The sequence below is a fragment of the Acanthochromis polyacanthus genome, chromosome 9 (genome assembly GCF_021347895.1).
Source record: "Acanthochromis polyacanthus isolate Apoly-LR-REF ecotype Palm Island chromosome 9, KAUST_Apoly_ChrSc, whole genome shotgun sequence".
Classification (NCBI taxonomy): domain Eukaryota; kingdom Metazoa; phylum Chordata; class Actinopteri; family Pomacentridae; genus Acanthochromis; species Acanthochromis polyacanthus.
The window spans coordinates 20,965,981-20,986,186 of record NC_067121.1 but is presented as its reverse complement, the minus strand read 5'-3'; the positions used below and the strand labels follow the sequence as shown (position 1 = coordinate 20,986,186).

At 40.1% G+C, this 20,206-nt stretch overlaps 1 protein-coding gene across 5 annotated transcripts in view; it reads left to right on the top strand.

The window, feature by feature from the left end:
• Positions 1 to 20,206, top strand: part of greb1l (GREB1 like retinoic acid receptor coactivator) — a 54,473-nt gene that overhangs the window by 13,257 nt on the left and 21,010 nt on the right. For 2 of the 5 annotated variants that reach the window (XM_051953284.1, XM_051953282.1), the window contains exons 2-7: positions 10,928 to 11,039; positions 14,856 to 15,015; positions 17,117 to 17,296; positions 17,943 to 18,119; positions 18,961 to 19,137; positions 19,266 to 19,388. In XM_051953284.1, the coding sequence (XP_051809244.1) occupies positions 14,859 to 15,015; positions 17,117 to 17,296; positions 17,943 to 18,119; positions 18,961 to 19,137; positions 19,266 to 19,388 (814 nt within the window). In that variant the 5' untranslated portion in view covers positions 10,928 to 11,039; positions 14,856 to 14,858. Of the gene's footprint in view, positions 1 to 7,933; positions 8,167 to 10,927; positions 11,040 to 14,855; positions 15,016 to 17,113; positions 17,297 to 17,942; positions 18,120 to 18,960; positions 19,138 to 19,265; positions 19,389 to 20,206 lie in introns of those variants that run through there. The other 3 variants (XM_051953283.1, XM_022191126.2, XM_022191125.2) reach the window with 2 other exon arrangements.

Below are 20,206 nucleotides of genomic sequence, written 5' to 3'. Positions count from 1 at the left end.
TCTTCCAATTATTGCTTTTTCTGCACTAGATTAAATATGTTGATTAGGTTAGTTCATACATGTCAGAGTAGTATCTGCTAGACGTGTAGATGGGTAATTTTGTGTAACTCAGTCCAAGCTGCTCCAAACAACCGTCATGTGTTTGGCAGTTGCTGAGTCAGCTAAAACAATGCTGACGTTCTCTCTGGGAATCTTAAGAAAGGAAGAAGTCCTTTCCCCTACCCCCTTCTAAATTTAAGAGCCCAAAGCCCATGATCTCCCAGAACCCCCCACTGCTGGTCATGTGACATGTCTTTCCTCAGGTGGCAGTGGCAGGGATACTTCCCTTTTGTTCCCTTTAGAATTCAATGCAGCGGTGAAGGATGAGCTCAGGGGCGGGCAAGTATTCAGTCCACACTCTTTTGTTTTTCTGCACAGTGTCTTTTCAGGCCAAAGAAAATGCTGGGTTTACTCATTATCTCCATTTTAAATGGGCTATCTCGTCTTGAGACAGGCCATGTCAAAGTCAGGGGCTTGAACATAAATCACCCTGACAGCTCTTTTCCCCCAGTTGAACTTGTGGCTGTGGTGGGATCAGATGGATCATTGTAAAGATTTCTCTTCTTTTATACCAGATACCTACAGCTACTTACTATCTGTCAATTAAAAATGTCAACTAAAGTCTGATACACTCCTGGAGAGTCAGTGATATTTACCAGGTGTGGTCTAAATTGGCAATAGCCGGGCAATTTTCACAGTCAAACTCAAGCCCAATGTTTAGACAAATGTCCCTGATTGAGAGAAATGAGAGCATGAAAGCCCTGCAAGGACTAATGAAGGCCCTGATTGGCTCCTGTGGTGGTTTACAGCAGCCCTCACACTGAATGTGGTGCAATATAACCATTGGAGAGGAGGTGAGAAGAGCTGCACACAACTTGATTAAAACAACCGTTGACCGTGTCTGTGGTAATGAACTGGAACACCAGTCACATGGCCCAGTGAAGCAAGAAACTCTGGCCAGGAAAAGGACAGACTGATAATGACATCATTTGTCACAACAGAAATTTAACTACGGCCTCAGACTTTAGTTCCAGGATCTCTTTCCAGAAGTATTTTGCATTTTAAGTAGAGGTTTTAGGTAGATTTGTTTGTTTGGTTGCTATATCTAATCAGACTTTTCTGTAAAAATTTCTGGTATAAAAGAGCCCTAGAAACTCACAGTGAGTGTTGTGTGCCTCTTCTCTGCCATCAAGTAGATGTGAGTTTACATAGACTTACTATTTACCTGACACATTCTTGCTGAGTTTTCTTGACAGTAATTAGTTTACTCAAAAGCAGATACAGAAGCATGGGGTGCTGCACAGATCATTTTGTAACTTTACATGTGTAGGCCATAGTAAATTATTTCTATACTGTGTAGTAGTATTGCCTGAAACATTAAACCGCAGTCTTAACAATGTTCCTGTAGTTGTGGTGGAAATCTGTCAACAAGCAATTCAACTCAGCACATGTCTGTGGTATTTTAGTCAAGCATTTGCAAATGGGCTCGTGCAAAGAGCGTGGGAAAGTAGGAGTTTACAGCCTGTCTGTCAGGATTCAGAGTGAGAGCTCAGGTGCAGAGAATGAACAGGTACACAGATAAGTTTAAAGTGGCTTTATTGCCAAGATTTAATATTGAACACAGGAAATTGCTAGCTGGCTGAAGGCTAACTAACAATAACAACGAAGGCGGCTAGTCTACACTCTACTGCTCCTAGTGGTAGGAGGATGAATCAGTGGCCAGAACTCACGGTGGGTAATATCCAGGTGAGAACTGGAGCACAAAAACACTATACACAAAACTAGGCTGAAGGAAAACTAAAAGTGAAGCCTCAGGCTTGAACTACAACTCTTTAAAGAGAAATACGAAACTAAACTCGTTCACTTAAGTTAAACAACGCAATAATGAAAAAATCTGAGGTGCTCGGACTGGGCTCCGGCTGGAGAATGACCGGGGAGGGGTTGCAGCGGTGGGAGCTTTGGCAGTGGACGCTGGACGGAATGAAGGCTTTTTCGGTGGCCTCAGAAGGATCCAGGTGTGGAATGGAGGAGTCCCAGATGGCGTACGGAGGGTGCAAGTAACAAAGAAGGTAGTTTCATGATCCAGCACAGGGAGACGAGTGGCGTCTGCTCTTGTAGTTTGAGGAAGTGGAGCTGATTGGCTGAGATCTCACGTGCCTTCAATCAAACAGCTGATTGCAATGGGCCACAGCTGTCTGCTGCAGCCACAATGTGCAGACACCTAAAAAGGAAAAAAGGGGATGGAAGGAGGCACTAGACAGAACTGTCAGCAGCCAGCCTGACACTGTCAGTGCCATTTTAGCATTTCTAGTTGCAGTCTTTCCTCTACATCTTCATTGTCGTCGTATTTTCCACCTGGAAATACAACTCAGTCTGGAGCAGCAATAGATTAGGATGGAACTGTTGGCTCAGTTAAAGTGACTCACATGGATCCATCTCCATGTTTTCATCCTGGTGTCCCTGATTACCTCCCGGTCTCTAGGTTACAGGTCACTTAGAGGCTGTGTGATCTCTTTTACCGGAGGCTCCTTTGGGCTTCTTCACCTTTCATTGAACATCAGAAAGCACAGAATAGAGTTTTTGCACAATAATGCAACGTTTCATCTTCACACTAGCCTGTGGTTAGAAGCAGTCCCTTTAAGGAGCTAATTTCTGTGTTGAGTGATTGTGCAAACAGAATCTCAAAAGGGTTTATCCCAGTCCTGTTTCTCACTTAAGTTCTCATGTGCATCAGCACTATTTGCAAGTGTGTATCCATTTTAATCCTGTCTGCACAGGATTTACCCTGTTTGTTTTTACTGTCATTTTATGTTTCTACAGCTACTCAGCTTGTTGGATGGCATACAGGTGATGTTTCATATCTTCTCCAAATACTGACCGAGTGGAGCATGACTAACAAAATGAGTCATTGTCAGCCATGATATTAACTGTACTTCTCCATCATGGAATGATTTATTTAACTACTGCCTCTGGGTCTGCTTGTGGGAAATGCTTTCATGCACATGGAACACGTAACAACTATCACCAGGCAATATTTCTTTCCATTTCTTGGCATTACCTCTATGGAATCCATCACCAGATGTTTTTAAGTGTACATTTGGTTCTGGGGGAACGCTGAGAGGTATTTAATGTCCTCTCCTCACACTGTTTTGAGCACAGGTCACACATTTTTGGAAAATGTTTTAACGCCATCACTCTGAAAAGCCTCCTTGTTCAACCTTTGAAATGTAGCCTAGGCTCAGGGTCCTTCTTGGGAGAAAGAAATGCATTACTTAGAGTTTCTTACTGTAGGTTGAACCATGAGGAGCTATGTGCAACAAGCCAGTAGAAAATTTTTTTGTGTTCAGTCATGCTATAAATAAGCTTTCATTGTGGTTCTTCTCTGGATGTGAGAGAGAGAGAAAGAGAGAGAAATACTGGACAAATTTAGTCTCTCTAGCCATTGCAATGACATAAGCTTACCAACGGCCAAGTAATGTGTTTGTTTTATTACTCAAGGTAATAAAAATAATGGCAGCATTTCAGCAACAGTAGTGCAACTTGTTTTGGCAGGAGGACAGCCTCTAGCCGCTCCACTACTTGTTGATCATGTGTGGAAGGCTCGACAGATGATGTTTCCATGTAGCTTAATGGATCACAGCTGTCTGTGTGGACGGTAGCAGTTTCACCTTCAGCCAATGTGTATATTTCAGTAAGTGTATGCAGTTCAGCTGTTGTGAAGAATGTATGCATGAGTGGTGAAGCTAGCGACACTGTAGTAGTCATGTAGTAGGATAATGAGTCAGAAGGTTAAAGGCTGTATCGGGTTTTACAGTTAGATTTGACATCTCTAATAATGCAGAGTTGTACTCCAACCACCGTGCTGGGGATAAATGTGATATTCTTTTCTCTAAGAGTTACATTTTAAAAGGTACTAACAGTGTTTGTTGGGTACAGACCTCTAGATCCCTAAAGGTTGGCACAGCTTTTTGTTATGCTGCTATAGCATGCAGGCATTTTGCCATTCTTGCAGCTACAATATCCATTTTGGAGGTAAATTAAGTTACAGGCTTCTGTTTTCCTCTGTGTTCTTGCAAAAGTAGTGATGTCATAAATCTGTATCTTTCATTTCCTGTTGAAGTGAATGGTTTATGCACATTCTGCAAACCAAGTGTAGGTGCAGACTGTAAATTAAATTTCAGATTTATAAAAGCTTTTACTCTGCTTCAGGTGTTCATATTGGTTCTGCTGACAGGCATTTTCCTTGAGCTATAGCAGCTGATGGTGTCTCTAATTCGATACCTATTGTTTGTGGTATCATGTTATCCACAGAAAACTCATTTGTTTTTTTAGCTAAAGATTATTTGATCAAGTCTACACATTTGTGTGGGAGGGATTTGAACCCACTGTAACTTATTCAAGCTTGTTTTGGAGCAGTTTGCAGCCAAATATTTCAGCAAGACCAATGTGTTCTTTGCACATGGCCCTTTAGAGTGTGAATGAATCATTAAATCATTAAGATATAGGAGTTGTGCACTCTGACCTGGCAATGTTAGTGATTCCAAATTACTAGATTACCGCGTCTTTCATTGCGTTGTTGTGGCTGTTGCAGAGGGTGTGTGTCAAGATCAGCATCTGCAACTTGGAGATACTGAGACTGATTGTTTTCTGTCCCTACAGTTATTCTTCATCCAATCATTAATCTGCTTCCCAGTTTGCCTGAAACAGTGTTATTTCAGTTTCTTCTTAAACTGATTCTCATGTTCATGCCTAGTTTGGTTTTTTTCTAACTTTTCCTTAAATTGTTTCATCTACTTCCTGCTGAGTTGATTCCACATACTTTCTCCTTGAACCACAGTTGTTCACATTCACAACTGTGTTGTTATTAGTTATCATATATTTACACCAGAGTTAGGTGATGATTGACGTACGTTTGTCCTTCTGTCTGTTTGCCTGTCTGTGGGCAACATTACTCAAAAACAGTAACGGATTTGGATGACGTTTTCAGGGAAGGTCAGAAATGACACAAGGACCAAGTGATTAGATTTTGGCAGTGATGCGACTTATAGTCTGGATCCATGGATTTGTTAAAAATTTCTGTATTATTATGAGATACAAGCAGTGGCGGGTGGTGTTGAAATTTGTTGGGTGGTCTAACAAATGCATAATACCGATTAAATAGTTAACACAGCTGCAAAAGCAACATCACCTATGATACACACAGTTACATCAATTACAGCAGGTACACTATACTTTTTTGTGCTCTACATTGTCTTTCTCTGTCTCTCTGTCTCTCTCTCTCTCTCTCTCTCACACACCGGTTGTCTCATCAGTTTGCACAGCCACAAATCCACAATTCCTTGTTGAGTCCATGTGGTATCTCCTCCAAAAAAGTAAGCATGGGAAACAGAAAAGTGAATTCTTAGCTATACTTGCCGTTAGCCAGTCCTTTCTGTCAAACCAAGAAACGCAAAACTTACGATTTTGTCGTTTGTCCCGTTGAGTTATTTGAACATCGTTTGGCCGACATGATCCCAGTCTCTTAACTTCCAGCTTTTCCTCCAAAGACATTGAGGAAAATGGACAAGAAAGCAAAAAATAATCCACCTCGTTCATGCTAACGCCCGTTATAGCTTAACTTTCTCTCCCTCCTTCCTAACTCTGCCACAAATGGCAGCACCGCTGCATTAACTCGCTGTTATTGGTCAAAATTCAGCGGCCTGTGGGCTGACTGAAGTTAGCCCAAATGATCAGTAAATCACGGGGGCGGGACATGACACCTGTCAATCACTTACAAGAATGAAATGAATGAAAGCGGACTGTATCTGCTGGGGCTGTAAAAAAATAAGCCCATTGAGAGAAATTCTAGGTTTTTCTTTTGACTGATTGCTGCTGTTGCTACCTTTGGTTTCACCTAAACTTAAAACAATCGGTTGTAAGTTATTTAAAAAAATAATTTTCTCATCTTTTTTGTGTTTGCTTGGGAGGGCTTAGCCCTGTTAGCCCATTTATACCAGCCGTCCCTGGATACAAGCATGGCGTCACTGTAACTATGACAACAAGTGAACACTACATCAGCTGCCTGCTGACGATTACATGATTACAGTCCTCCTATGAGTGACTGCTGCGGACTTATCGGGACTTATTCATCAGAAATCATAGAACTAACAATTGATAAAATTGTGGGGGTGTTTTCGATTCCCATCAATTCCCACCGTCTGCTACATATTTAGGTCATGCAATTCAGTATCCATACATAATGTACACATGCATAGCACATGCCTGTGCTCAGCGCAAGGTCAGTTTCTATTAAAGATTTCATCCGTCGGAAATGATACAAAGAAGTAGTCTTGGCCGGGTTACTACGTTCTTTGAGTGCTTTTCTTGTTTGCATTTGTACCAATCTGTAAAAATGAAAGATCTAGATTATCATATTTTACCAAAGTAAGCTTCTGACCATAACCCTGTGCTAGTAACTCGCCAGGCATACGCTGCTTTGTTATTCAGTTCAGGAGTTTTTTTTTCTGTGCAGTGTCTCCACCTTGCTTTCAACCTTCCTGGTGTCCTATCTCTGCCCTTGTTGTTAGCAGAGGCTTCAGAAGCAGGGACTCAAAGCTCCAACTGTTCCTAGGTATTACTTTTAGTGCTGAGCCAAGTTTGTGGTGGAAATCTGTTAAACAATACAAATCAGCAAATGTCTCTCTGGTATTTTAAGCATTTGCTATTGACCTGATGAGATATGATAAGAGATCTTCAGAGCAAAGAGCAGTACATTACAACACTTTATACTTGCTATTTGGAAGTTAGGGAGGAGGACTGTCCCACACCTCCCATGTGTAGTTACGCACAAGCTGGTTATTTCTTATCTTTCTTATGAGGGAACAGTTTGAGCTCACCCTGAACTCTTATCCAGAAAGAGCCCAAGATTTTTCCTCTGAAAGCTGTGCATAAGTATATTTTCCAGCACACAGTACAGTTAGGATTGACAATCATTGAAGTATTACAATGTAATTGTTTATGTTGGAATGGAAATCTTCAATCACATGTCAAATTATTACATCCTGCATGAGGAAACTCGATTCTAAAGAAAAGGGATTTGAAATAAGTTGAACATTTTGCCCACATGTGGTAGAGGTATATGTTTTATGCTACCTATCTTCATTTTGATACAGTGCTTTCTGCCGTGAATACCCAGGTTTATTTGCTGGAAATGAGTTCACTTTCCTGATAATATCATGATAAGGTGTGAGCACTCATCACTAGGCTCTAATGACATATAATCCCCAGCATCTGCCAGCGCCTGTTGATTTGTGGTACATTTCCGTTTATTTATTTTGACCAGATGAGCCCCTGGTATTTATAGCGGGAGTAAAAGCCTAGTGTGGGGTCAATCCCGGGTAAAGCTACCAAGACAAAATGCTCAAGCTGACCCGACATTCTTGTCCCCATTTTGCTGGGGACGGATGCTCCCGTCTCTGAATTGGCCCGCAATAAAAAGTTGGGTGTGGCCACAAGAGACTGGACTGAGCTTGAGCGTGAGAGCGAAAGTTTAATTTAAAGACCTCCCCCTTTCCTCTTTCTCTCTGCTTTCTCGAAAATGAAAACTTCCACATGAAGCGATGCCAAGTGGCGGATGTCGTGACGTGCTGGGGGTCACGCGTGGCAGGGCGTCGAGGTTGTGTGGCAGCAGGGAGATGTGGGCCCCTGCTTCTTTGTTCCCCCCCTCCCTCCACATCTCTGCAGGTCTCCAAGAGCATCTGTCACCGCAGGGGGTCAGCAGGGCCAAGATGAATGAGTCCCCGGTGGATTCCCTCCCTCCTTGGCAAATGGCACAGGACAGAGGAGGGCACAGGGGACGAGGGGGAGGGGTATGTGTGGATGTGTTTGTTTGCATGTGAGTGAGAGAGAGGGAGGGTTTGTCCTGTACTCAGGGAAAGAGTGGGTTTCCCAGCTCTTTCTGTAGAAGATCATGACAAAGGTGACTACCAGGAAGGATTGAAACTCAACATGCTGCCTTGGATTTAACTCCTCTCGAAAGGATTTACAATTTCACGTGGACTGTATTTGAAACGCTGTCCGCACATTTGGGATTTACTGCATTTGATTGGGATTTTAAGGGTTCATCAGCTGGTCGAGGAGTCATGGAAGGTACAGCAGAGGCTTCTCAAACGGCTCGCTGTGTGTCACATGTGGCCCTGATGCAGCATTAATGATATGGGCTTTTAGCACCTCATTTAGAGAACATGCAGTGATGTTTGTCCTTTTTCTCTCATTTCTTACCCCCCATCCCCCTTTTCTCTCATGTCTGATGGGCAGTATCTTTTCTGATGTTAAGTGTGAAGAATAGTGTGTCTTTCCCGCATTTCAGCTGTTGCTGTTGGCCTTAAATGTTAAAGATTGACAATGAGGTGAAAACGATTTAGATAGTTATGTAATTCCTATTAACATAGATTTTATTTTGAAGACCAAAATAATTATACTTAACAAAAGAAAAGGAAAAAATGCATTCATTCTGTATGTAGTTTTAGTAAATTTTGGATAAACTGATTTTAGTAACCTGTAGTTGTTTAATTAGTAGACATTAAACAAGAGCCAAGTGGAGAGTTGAACTACAAATATATCTTTTGCCACTGTTTGTGAGATATTTATATAGAATGTAAAAAAACAAACAAACAGTAGAATTATTTTTCACATTTATTCAGCTTTGTTGGGAAGCATCTGCTCAAACCTGTTGGGGAAAGTAAGATTAATCCTCTCTCTTTCCCTTTATTGTAAACACTATAATGTAATTATGCAGCAGAGAAAGAAACAAAAGGACAGGAAAGAAAAAAGCCAGGGATAAAATACAGATTACCTTTAATGGATACAGTTTAATAATCCAACTTTTTTTAGTTGACAACATATGTTTTGAAAAAGGATTTCACCCGATGCAAAATTGTAACCATTTGTACCCAAAGCACAGCAATAACAAAAAGTTTCAAGAATGTGAATATTGTTGCTATTTTTAATACATTTAGCTTGCTTTTGTGTGCCATTATGAAATGCTCAACTGACAGCTACAGACTGCTTTATTTTGCATTTGAAGAATATTCAACCTCAAATTAAACATTCTACATTCGCAGTGAAATGGATTTACTTTTCAGATAAACTCATTTCTGATAAACGGGAAAAACACTTAACCAGACAGGAGTTTCTATTGTAGTCTTTACTGATATTCAATCTCACTGATGGTGGTTGACTTTACATGCAATCTCAAGCAAAGGAGGATTAAAAATAAGACTGCTTATACAGATACTTCTTACCTGTAATATTATCACACTGTATTCTATTTTCTGCGCTTAGGGGAATTATTTTTATATGTATATTTTTATACTTTTCAGCATAAATAGCTGGAGATTATATGATTTATACCATGGTGCGTTTGCATGCATGTGCAGTCGTACATGAAAAAAAACCTTGATTCCTGTTTGAGTTTAAGTGAATTTTTTAACTGAGCAACAAAACCAGCACATCAGCTTAAACATTTTCTCAGATCTCAACAGTGAAAAAGCAGGACCTTATTAAGCACCTCAGGCTTCTCTCGTATTGACGTCTAGGTTTACGGCTCCTTCATCTGCATCTCCAGAACCATCTGCGTCTCCTGTGTCATTTAGCCTTCACAGCTAGATAAGCATCAAAATATTTGAAGACTCCGCTCCGTGGATAATTAGCAGTGTGTGAGAGCTTTGGCTGAGTCTCATATCCTCTGTGGGAACACCCAGCGAGGGATAAAGCATGAACTTGTGTTCAAAAGCTAATTTTCCTTCACTTTACGCAGCATTTTTATGACGAAATTCAGTTGCTGTGAAAGTAATGGAGTGCATGTTTCTGCCTGATTAGCCGTTTTAGCTGGCTAATCATTCACAAAATAAGTTCCAGTGTGACCAGTAAATGCAAGTTGAACCGGCTTGTGTACACTTGCTATGTGAAGGACTTGGACCCCAGACCGAGCTGAGCAGCAGCACAGGCAAAAGTGGATGACCGGCTAGATTGTGACAGCCAGTGTTTTGAAGGGAACTTTGCTTCTATTATATCAGAGCCTGAGTGACTAAACAATAGTTTGTCAAAGGGTCAAAGTAACTGGTGAATCCATTCTGAGTGATTGTGTGTAGTGTGTGCTGCTACAAACAGAAACGCCCAATTGTGTTTTATGAAAATAGCCCAAGGGTCATGGTATCACATAACATAGTTTTAGCCTCGTAATAGTGAGTACATATGTCACGGTTTAAGCTGCTCTTAATGTTTGAGTGGCCATAAGTGCTCTTTCATTTTGTGAATGAGTGTGTGTTTTTGGACTGTGGTGACCCCTAGTATCAGTGGCAAACGTGCGAAAGATAGACGTTTTTGACTTTCTGTACAGTGCTACATTATGCTGTTTGTTATCTTTCCAAAAATTCAAAGTCGTACAATTCCATTTTGTTGATATGTGCAACAAATGAACCTGCTAATGAAAACTATCATTTATGACTAATTTATTTGTTTGTTTAAACTGGAATACAAAGATATTTTTACAGTATGTTTTTTGGATTAACTTTTAATTTTCTTGGGATATCTGCCTGAATCTGTTGTTGCATCATGTTTTAAATGGTTTTTTTTCCCCAGTAAATGTCTTGTTGTCTTCCTAATGCTGATTTATTGACAATTTCCATAATGTGAAAATGCATAGAAACAAGTTTTGTGTTTTCAGTAAAATACATCTTAAAAATGGACTCGGGCACAAAATGAGTTGTTGAGAAGATTCTAATAAACTGTAATTTACCCAAACATGGAAAGTATAATCCTAGATATTGAGCAAAAACCTAATGTGTTTCCCTGTATCTCTGATAGTGACATATTTTGAACTAATCCAAGATCTCCCTGCTCTCCCCAGGTCTTGAAGCAACGAGTTACATGTCTTTGCTGAAAGTTTCCGCTGGTTGGTAGCGATCCAGCATGTAGCAGAGGTGAACAAGTCCCTTCACGCCTGGGAACAATCCGACAACGTAAGTCACCTTGTTTTTCATTGCAGTTCTAATGTGCTTTCTGTGAGAAATTCAGAATTTAGTGTCTATGCTTTCCTGTTTTCTTGTCGTGGTCTCCTGAGTTCCACTGAGTGAAGATGAGTTCATTCTGACCTCGGGTCACATTCATGCAATCTGTTGATACCACCCAGGAGCAGTGGAATGGCCTTGACTAACCATCTGATTGGCTGTTCCTGACAAGAACACCTTTTTTTTTTTTTTTTAGCCATTAGCCTTTAAACATTAAACTGCTTCTTCCCAGTCTGTTCATTCTGTTTGACCATCCATCAAGCGGACTGCAGCTAGTCGCTGTCCTGAAATATCTCTGCCGCTACAGCTGACTGTAGCAACCACCTGAGTCACGCCCCAGAAACATTCGTTAAATGACCTCTGCCACAATAACACTTTGTTTTAAATTGCACAGGTGATAAAAGGTCAGTCTCTGTGTTCACCTCCGGCCTACGCCACCTTAATGACAAATCTGTCCTTTGGGGCTTTATGGTCAGTCAGGCAAAGAAGCCTCTGGAGCCTCTGACTTACCAGTCGAACAGACAGTGGCTACGTTCAAATGCCCTCTGGCGCTCATTTTCTCTCTTTTTTTTCTGCCCTCTCCGTCTTTGTTTCTTCATCCAGTCACCTTCCTCCATCAGTTAAGCAAGAAATACTGCATTCTCTTAAGCTGCTTATCTCTTTGACAGGACAGTCAGGCACTGTTAATCTAGTCTTTTGTCTGGGTTGGTCAGATTCCTCTCCAGGAAGGTTGTTAAGTAAACACAGGGTCTGGAACCTGTCCAGGCGTGGGCAAAATGAGACCTGAGAGGCAAAAGGCATCTCCAACTTCATTCCCACCCTGTCCATTATTGACAAAATAAAAGGGTTGTCAGGGTTTCTGTGTGGCCAACAAGTGCAAACTGTATTCAGTAGCTCACTGACCAATATGTTCAGAGTGTAGTGGAGCAGTAAAACTCACAGAAAGCATTTATTTATTTGACTAACACAGAGCACCATTGTATACTGTATTTAGACATTATTACTGTCTGTACGTTTTGGCCGATCTGAAACAGAACTGAAAAATCTGATAACTGGCCGAAAGAAAGCTATTTTTACAAGTGATGACTTTTTTTTTCTGCCGCTTTTCAAGATGATTGATGATATTAACCGTTTTAAAGGTCTAACATGACCTATTTGGCATTTTTAAGAGTCAGCTGTAAATTGTGCAAAGCATTTCAGTTTTGAATCGTGTTTTAATTTAGTGAAATTATTTTTACACACAACTAAAAGTAAAAAAAAAACTTGCATAACTGACTGTAGTCACAAAATAGTTACAACATACAGCTGCCATTTAACAGCTGTGGTCGGACTTTAATGAGGAGGAGAAGCTTTTCCCCAACAGCTGAAGTCTTCAATCTGGGCTTCCACTTGGCTGCTGCAGTGTTGTATCACAACAGCGGTCAAATGTAGTCCAAGGACAAACATAAAAGAGGCTTTTCAGGCCAAACTCGTGTGTCAGGAAAGCAACCAACCCCCTGTCTCCTTTTTGCTTTTCTTTTACTGCTTCTCATCTCACACAGTTTAAACACTCTTGATTGCTGGCTTGGTATTCTAAAAAGCTCTTGTGATGTGTTTTTGACAAATTGAAAATTGGCAGTGTGAGGAGGACTCTCTATTGTGCAATGAATGGATTCTAATAGGGTTTTTCCTGCATAGAGAAATTTCCGGCACCCCTCTTCCATAGAACAATTTTTGCCACTCAAAATTTTAAAAAATGACCAGCTCCAAGTGGTAAGAAAAAAATAATGTTGCTTCAAATAGTGAGAAGTAGCAGGATCTGTGAAATAAGGCAATATAGACTCGTTGCCAGCACTATATGCCGCTGATCATGCTTCACTATTGTGCATAGTCACCCCCCAAAAAGTCGCTTCTGAGCCAGGAAAAACCCAGACTGGGACGTAGCATAGCGATTGGTCGGTGCTGCTTTTTCACCACATTTGGAGGGCTTTCTGTCTCTCCTGCCCTCCATTCCTCCTCTTGCTCTCTTCTTTGAGGCCACATGCTCAGCCCTCTGTCCAGCTGCCACCTGCCACCAGGGAGCCAGCCAACCACAGGCCCACACCGCCGACCTCGGCAGATGTCCCTGGGTGGACGCTGGGGTGGAGGGGGCACGGGGGCAGAACAGGCAGAATGACACAACAGACAGAGGGAGAAAGAGACCAAAAACAGAAAGGAAAATGTGATTGGCTTTGGCCATTCTGTTCTGACTGACTTGGATAAAGTGTATTGTTTCTAGCAGTAGCTTTTGGTAAACCAAATATCATCATTATTATAGAATAGGACAGATAGTATCAATAGCAAAGCATGAAATACACTCTCATGGGGCTGCAAATTCAGATTGCTGTCACAACTGATGAATATGACTGTTATTTTAGTGATTTACTGATCAATGGTTTGATCTTTAAAATGCAATGTTTTTAAATAATTATAATAAGCTTTATTTATAACACCTTTTATAATCCAAGTTACACAGTGCTTCATAAGACAGAAACATAAATAGACGGGCATAAAATCATCAGAGTCAGATAGAAGTGCAACATAGCGAGTTACAACAATGTAATTGGAAGAAATAATGACCGTTCAAAGGAATTTAATACTTAAACAAAATCAGGAAAGGCTCTCTGATAAAAGCATGTTTTAAATAACGGCTTAAAAGAAATCACTGACTCCTGATGTCGCAGATCGTTTTTGAGCGTTGGCACCTCAAATGCAAACAGCTGGGCCTCTGGAACAGACAACAGACCTCTGAGAGAGGGTCTTAACATGTTTTATATATTACTAATAAGTAGGAAATATGACTAGAACAGAAAGTGCTCAGTAAAATCTTAAAATTAATCTATCCTAAAACATACCAAGAGCTGGTGTAAAGGGCCTGAAACAGGAGTAATATCCTCATGTTCCCTGGTTCTGGTTAAAAACCTGCCAGCTGAGTTCTGTACAGTCTGGAGTCAATCAGTAGCTTTCTGGTTCAGGCTGTTAACAAGGCTGCTGCACTAATCCAAGCATGATGAAGTAAAAGCATGCAAAATGATCTGTGTCTTTAGTTAGTTAGAATAGACCATTTATTAGAAATACTTCTAGGACAATTACAAACAGGATTGCACAAGCTTTGGGAAATGCTGCACAACAATACAATAGAAATTGCAAGTTTTCCTGACTAATAGTCTGAAACTTTAGGATTTTCGATTACAATTATTTGTAAGAAAGAAATATTTTCAATTTTAGAAGCGAGAGCAAGCAAATGTTTAGGTTTTTTTTTGCACGCTATAAAGCAATTTCACCTAAATCTTTGTCATTTTTTCCTTTTTGTTGGAAATGATTTGCATTTTGTGATTCAGCAAAGCTATTTGCACTGCCAGAAATGTCCTTTGAATATAAATTTTTTTTTAAGCTAAAGTGAGTTCAATAAGGAAAAACACATGAATGTTGTACTGAACCATAAGACTTTTTTATATTTACATTTTTACATCTGTAAAGCATGATACAAAACCGCTGATGAACTAATATAGTTTATACAATAATCAGTTTGAGTCATGAAAAATAAAAATATAATTTGACCTACACTGGTCTAACCTTCACAAGAATACAAACCAAAACATAAATGCGTTTGTGTGAGACACCTGTTGCTTATTTTCATGCTGTCTGTTGAGTTTGCAGTTGTTATGTAAGGAACTAATCAATCAATTGAGATGAGTAAAAACATAACTATGCTGATTTTCTATTTTCTTCTGCTATTTCCTCCCACAGATAATGGGGAATTCATATGCTGGGCAGCTGAAATCTGCTCGATTTGAGGAGGCCCTCCATAACTCAATTGAGGCGTCACTGCGTTCGACCAGTGGAGATCCACAGCCCATCTTCACGCAGCTCTACTTGGAGCCGGAATCGTATCCTGGAAACATGGAAGGTAACGATCTCACTGCAATTGGCAAATAAAGATCTGGTTTTAAAGTTACAGGACAATTACTGCTTCAAAAACGTTTAGCTTCAGGTTCACTGAAACTTTAATGTTAACTTTTGTGGTTTGAAATAAAACTCCATGGTAGAATCCTGTGAATTCTTGGCTGTTATGATAGAAGGTATTATCAATATTAGCATGATTTTCATGTGTACATTACTAATTATTCTCCACTAGTTGATTAAGCATCGGTTTTTACAACTACAAAGGTGTACTGACATGCTACCGATGTTGAGACATTGACTCAAAGCAGACATTTTGTTGTTTTTGCCGTGATTTAGAAATGCTTTGTTTTACTGATCTGAAACTACCACAAAATGTCCCAGTTACTGGAAAGAACTGTGTTGCTTGGTAGAAATTAATAAAGAAAAACACAAATTTCTTGTAAAGATAGGCCATCTTTAAACTCAAATAAATATTGATTTCTGTTGACCTGCTTGTCAACTATGACTGTAGGTTAATCTTCTGTACCTCCCTATAATTCTCAATCATTAGCAACAAATGGTTGTTTCAAGTAATCTTACAAGCTAATTAGTTAGTTTAGTTTATTCTTTATTTCATTAATTTGTAAAAAAAATAAAATTAAAAATTAATGAAAGGAAGCAGAAAGAAGACAAGTCATATTTTATCTACCCCTTTATCCCCAGAACTAAAAAGAAAAAAAAAAAAGAAATTGATGGTTCTCTTACTTACTCTTTTACCTTCACATGTCTACATGATGTGTTCGTATATGTTAGTAGACTGGCTGAAGGTTTGCACCCCCAAACTTCAGGATGCTGACAACGGTCTGAAAAACACATATGGGTCATTCCAGGTGAAATGACCAGATATTCCTTGGGGTTGTTGCTGCACCATCTTCAAATTAGTCACCTTTAACAACTAACATTTCAAAAAGAACAAAACATACATAATACTACCATTGGAATGACTACTAATACTTGTATCCCAATTTAAAGTACTGAAAAGCAAAAAACGATTTTGACGTTACCCATGCCATTTTGAGTAAGAATATCTCAGTAACTACAAATATAACCCTGCTGCTTTTTTGTACAGTGATAGAAGACGGATGGAACTGTCTTGTAGAAAAATTTGGGGTCTCTGGTACCTGTCCCACACTGAGATTTTTGCCACCAAAAATAGCCAATTAAAAATCTCATCCAACTTTGGGAGCTCTTATTTTCCAAACTGAGGTACCTAGAAAGCTCCAGTTTGCCAAGTTATCACACAAGTTTGTGTAGAATGGAACCCAGGGGTGTTAGAACACTTTTGTGCAGTATTTCTAGTACTTGTAAGGTCCCAAACCCCACTCGTGAGTAGGTATCTCTTAATTTTTAGCATTTTTAGCTCGCCCCCCTGGCCTGCAGAGTGTAGGGAAACACCTGGGGATGTTTGTGGGGCACTAGCTACATGCAGAGGCCTTCTTTACCAACTCACAGCTCTCTGGCATGTCTAGAGGCTGAGAAATAACCACTTAAAGATGCAAAAAACGCTGACGAGGCTTTTTATAGCTCAAATTCTGAAAATTTCAGACCCCCACAACTCAGAAACTATTTGAGCTACAGGTCTACAATTTTGCGTAGAAAGTACTTTTGTGACTATCTAATGGCATGCAAATTTAGGACTAATTTGAAAATGGTGCAGCACCACTATCTGGTGAAACCACACGGAATGACCCTTATTTAGATGTCCAGAGTTTCATTCATCACAAAGCTAAAGAACCAATTCTGTCACCTTGAAGGGTTGAATTTTCTGTATCGTTATTCTTCATCTGAATTGGCGTCTGGCACGAACGTGTATGGTTGAGATTACTCCAACATCACAACTTTGTGTTATTGTGTAGGGCAGCGTGTTTGAGCAGAGTCACTGGTGAGGGGTGGCTGAAGAGAAAGGTGGGCAAATGAGGAAGCAATGCTGTAGGGTTACATCTCAGCCAGTTTTAGGTAGGAAGGAATGCTTTTAAAGAGAAAACTGGAGAGAGGCTGTAAATAAAGTGTACTGTTAATTGTAATCATGCTCTACTAAAAATACTCTGATCTAATGTGTCCAGCAGGCGTGAAGTCGAAGGCTGACATGGCGCTCCATGAAGGGGAGCACCCAGGACACGAGCTTATGAATGACCAGTCGTCCAACGATCTTGAGGAGCTGGAGGATGAAGAGGACTCAGACAGCAACAGTCCTCCACTTCTTTACCTGCAAGCTCCTGCACCAGACGGGTGCTGCACACTGGATGGTATAAACTCATATAAGCGCACTTATATTAAACCTCAGAGTCACAGAGAGTTAACTTTCACATTTTTTTCTCATGTTGGACGAAATTTTTCACTGCGGTATAAAATCCTGCAGCTCTATGGAAAAAGCACAACCATGCCTCGAAATACAAAGAACTCTAGCATGTTTCCGTAAATGTCCTGAATTGTACATAAATGAAAAACGAAAAGTTGGATTTGTTTTATTTTATTTCATAATATGTAACCGAACAGGGATCAGCATCATGTGCAACATTTGTACAAGTGTGCACAGGTGTTACCAATACCGTGAAAGAAATTTGTTTCCATACTTGTCTCCTATCTGCTCTGCATAAGCACAGTTCAGCTGAATGGTCTCCCAGTTTGTCACTCGTTGCTTTCCAGTGCGCTGAGCACTGTCAGTTTTTTTTTTCAGTTTTTTTTTTAAAGAATCTGATTCATGCAAAAGGTTTATTTTAGGGGACCTTTTGAAGGAGACATGCAGAATAAAGTGATTTTGATGAAATATCAAATGTCAGGGGAACCTAAAGCTAAAATGCCTTTATATTTCTTCAAATATCACATCAAATTCTTTCTCTGACTAAGAAAAAGCAAATAAAACCCTAAATCTAATCCTTTCTGCTTTCCCAGGGTTCTGTCAGGCCGGAAAAGACCTCCGCCTGGTCTCCATAGCAACAGAGTCCATCGAAGCCCCAGCAGGCTTCAAGCTGGTTGGTGCTAAGTCTCCCAGTGTCCCCGAGCACATCCTGGTGTGTGCTGTGGACTCCCGCTTCTTGCCTGATGAGAATGGGAAAAATGCACTTTTAGGTCAGTCTGTTCCCATGGTCTGAGATAAAATGAAGGAGACAGATAGGTATCCGCACCATTTTAAGTTCCTGATGAAATAACTGAGTTCTGCCGTTAGCGCGTGTAGGTCACGCTTTGTTTATTTGTTTTGCTTATTTATTTATTTTTAAAAGTGGGGCAGTTTCCCACTGTCACTGTACGTCCACCAGTAGTCCACTACATATATCCCTCTGACACTATTACATATAATTGTATTGAACATTTCCCATTGTCACTATAATAGCATTGCATGTTTCTCTTAATCACTATTGCACATATCCCTGTCTACATTACATACAGCGCCCGCCATAATTATTGGCACCCCTGGTTAAGATGTGTTGAAAGCCTCAAAATGAATTCAATTTTTATTGCAGAAGCATGCTCTCACGCTGAATAGTGTTGAAAAATGTATTATAGCAGAAGATTAGGTGCTGTTTTGTTGGCAAAAGGGGGTTGTCTTAACATCCGGGGTGCTAATAATTGTGGCACACATGATTTGATGTAAATGAATTATTTCTTAATGTGTGATTGTTTTTCCCCACTGATTAAATGCACTTGAATTAAAGTTTGAATTTTTCTCTTTTGTTTAATTGTGATCCTATATTATGTAGAAAAAAACCTGAATTTATCAGAAGCTAACAAAAACATCTTAATCAGTGGTGCCAATAATTATGGAGGGCGCTGTATATTTACCCTATACATGTTCCTTATAACACTGTTGCACATATCCCATTATTGCTATTGCTCATATTATATGCTCTAGAATGTCATCTTTATAAGTTAGACTCGTGAAATAACACAGTGTCATTTCTGTTACTTCCAGGTTTTTCAGGAAACTGCGTAGGCTGCGGTGAAAAGGGTTTCAGATACTTCACCGAGTTTTCAAATCACATCAACCTGAAGCTATCCACCCAGCCTAAGAAGCAGAAGCACTTAAAATACTACCTGGTGAAGAATTCTCAGGGTGCTCTGTGCAAAGGACCCCTCATCTGCTGGAAAGGTAAAAACAGCTTGTAGACCCCTGACATTCGAAACCTGCTTACATTCTCATCTTAAAGTGCACCGCTTTGTTTCCTGACGGTGTGCTGTGTGTAATCATCGTCGCCCTTCCTCCGGTTTCATTCTCAGACAGTAAAACCCGTCCGTTCACAAGCAGCGTGTCAGCCTCCAAACCCAGCTCGTCCTCCTCCCTGAGCAGTAAAGAAAACGGAGGCACCAGCGCACACAGCTCCTCTCCATTTTCCCTCTCAGGTGATACGACACGCTTGCAGCACAGATGCGCTTATTGCAAGATAGTTATCCAGTTCAGGCTGACATCTATTTACTTTTGTGCAAGATGACATTTCTATCACAAAAATAAAGTCGCTTGGCTAAAAATAACAGTGCAAGATTATGTTGAATTTCTTGTACGCTTTCTTGGTAAAAACGCAACACATGCTTATATATTTCACCTCTTTATCTACACTACCAGTCAAAAGTTTGGACACACCTTCTGATTCAATGCTTTTTATTTATTTGTATTATTTTCTACATTGTAGATTAATACTGAATATTAACAATTTTTTGTTCACAACATAATTCCTTGTGTATTCCTTTATAGCTTTGATGTCTTCAGTATTATTCTACAATGTATAAAGTAACTAGATGAAAACCACTGAATGAGAAGGTGTGTCCAAGCTTTTGACTGGTCGTATGTGCTGGCAGGCTTATGTTGTTGCCATAGGGACGGGTTGTGGTGGCTCAGCCCTGAAATCTATGAGGTGAACCACTACAATATGTCCAGCTGTCAGCTCATAAAAAAGACAAGACGTTGTTGCCTGTGTATCTTCCCATTTGGTTACATCATTGCATTGACACATTGTTACATTTTACAAGCAGTAATATCCGTTCTAATGCTTTCATATTTTTGTTAATATCAGTTTGTTGTTGCGGTATCAGAAATCTGTTGTCAATACTGTTGTAGCATTCTTCCTCATGCAAATGATAATGAATAAGTAAAAATTGAACAACTATGAAATCTAACTGAGACTAGGTTTGTTTCTTGAGGTAAACCAACAACTAAATCTCAT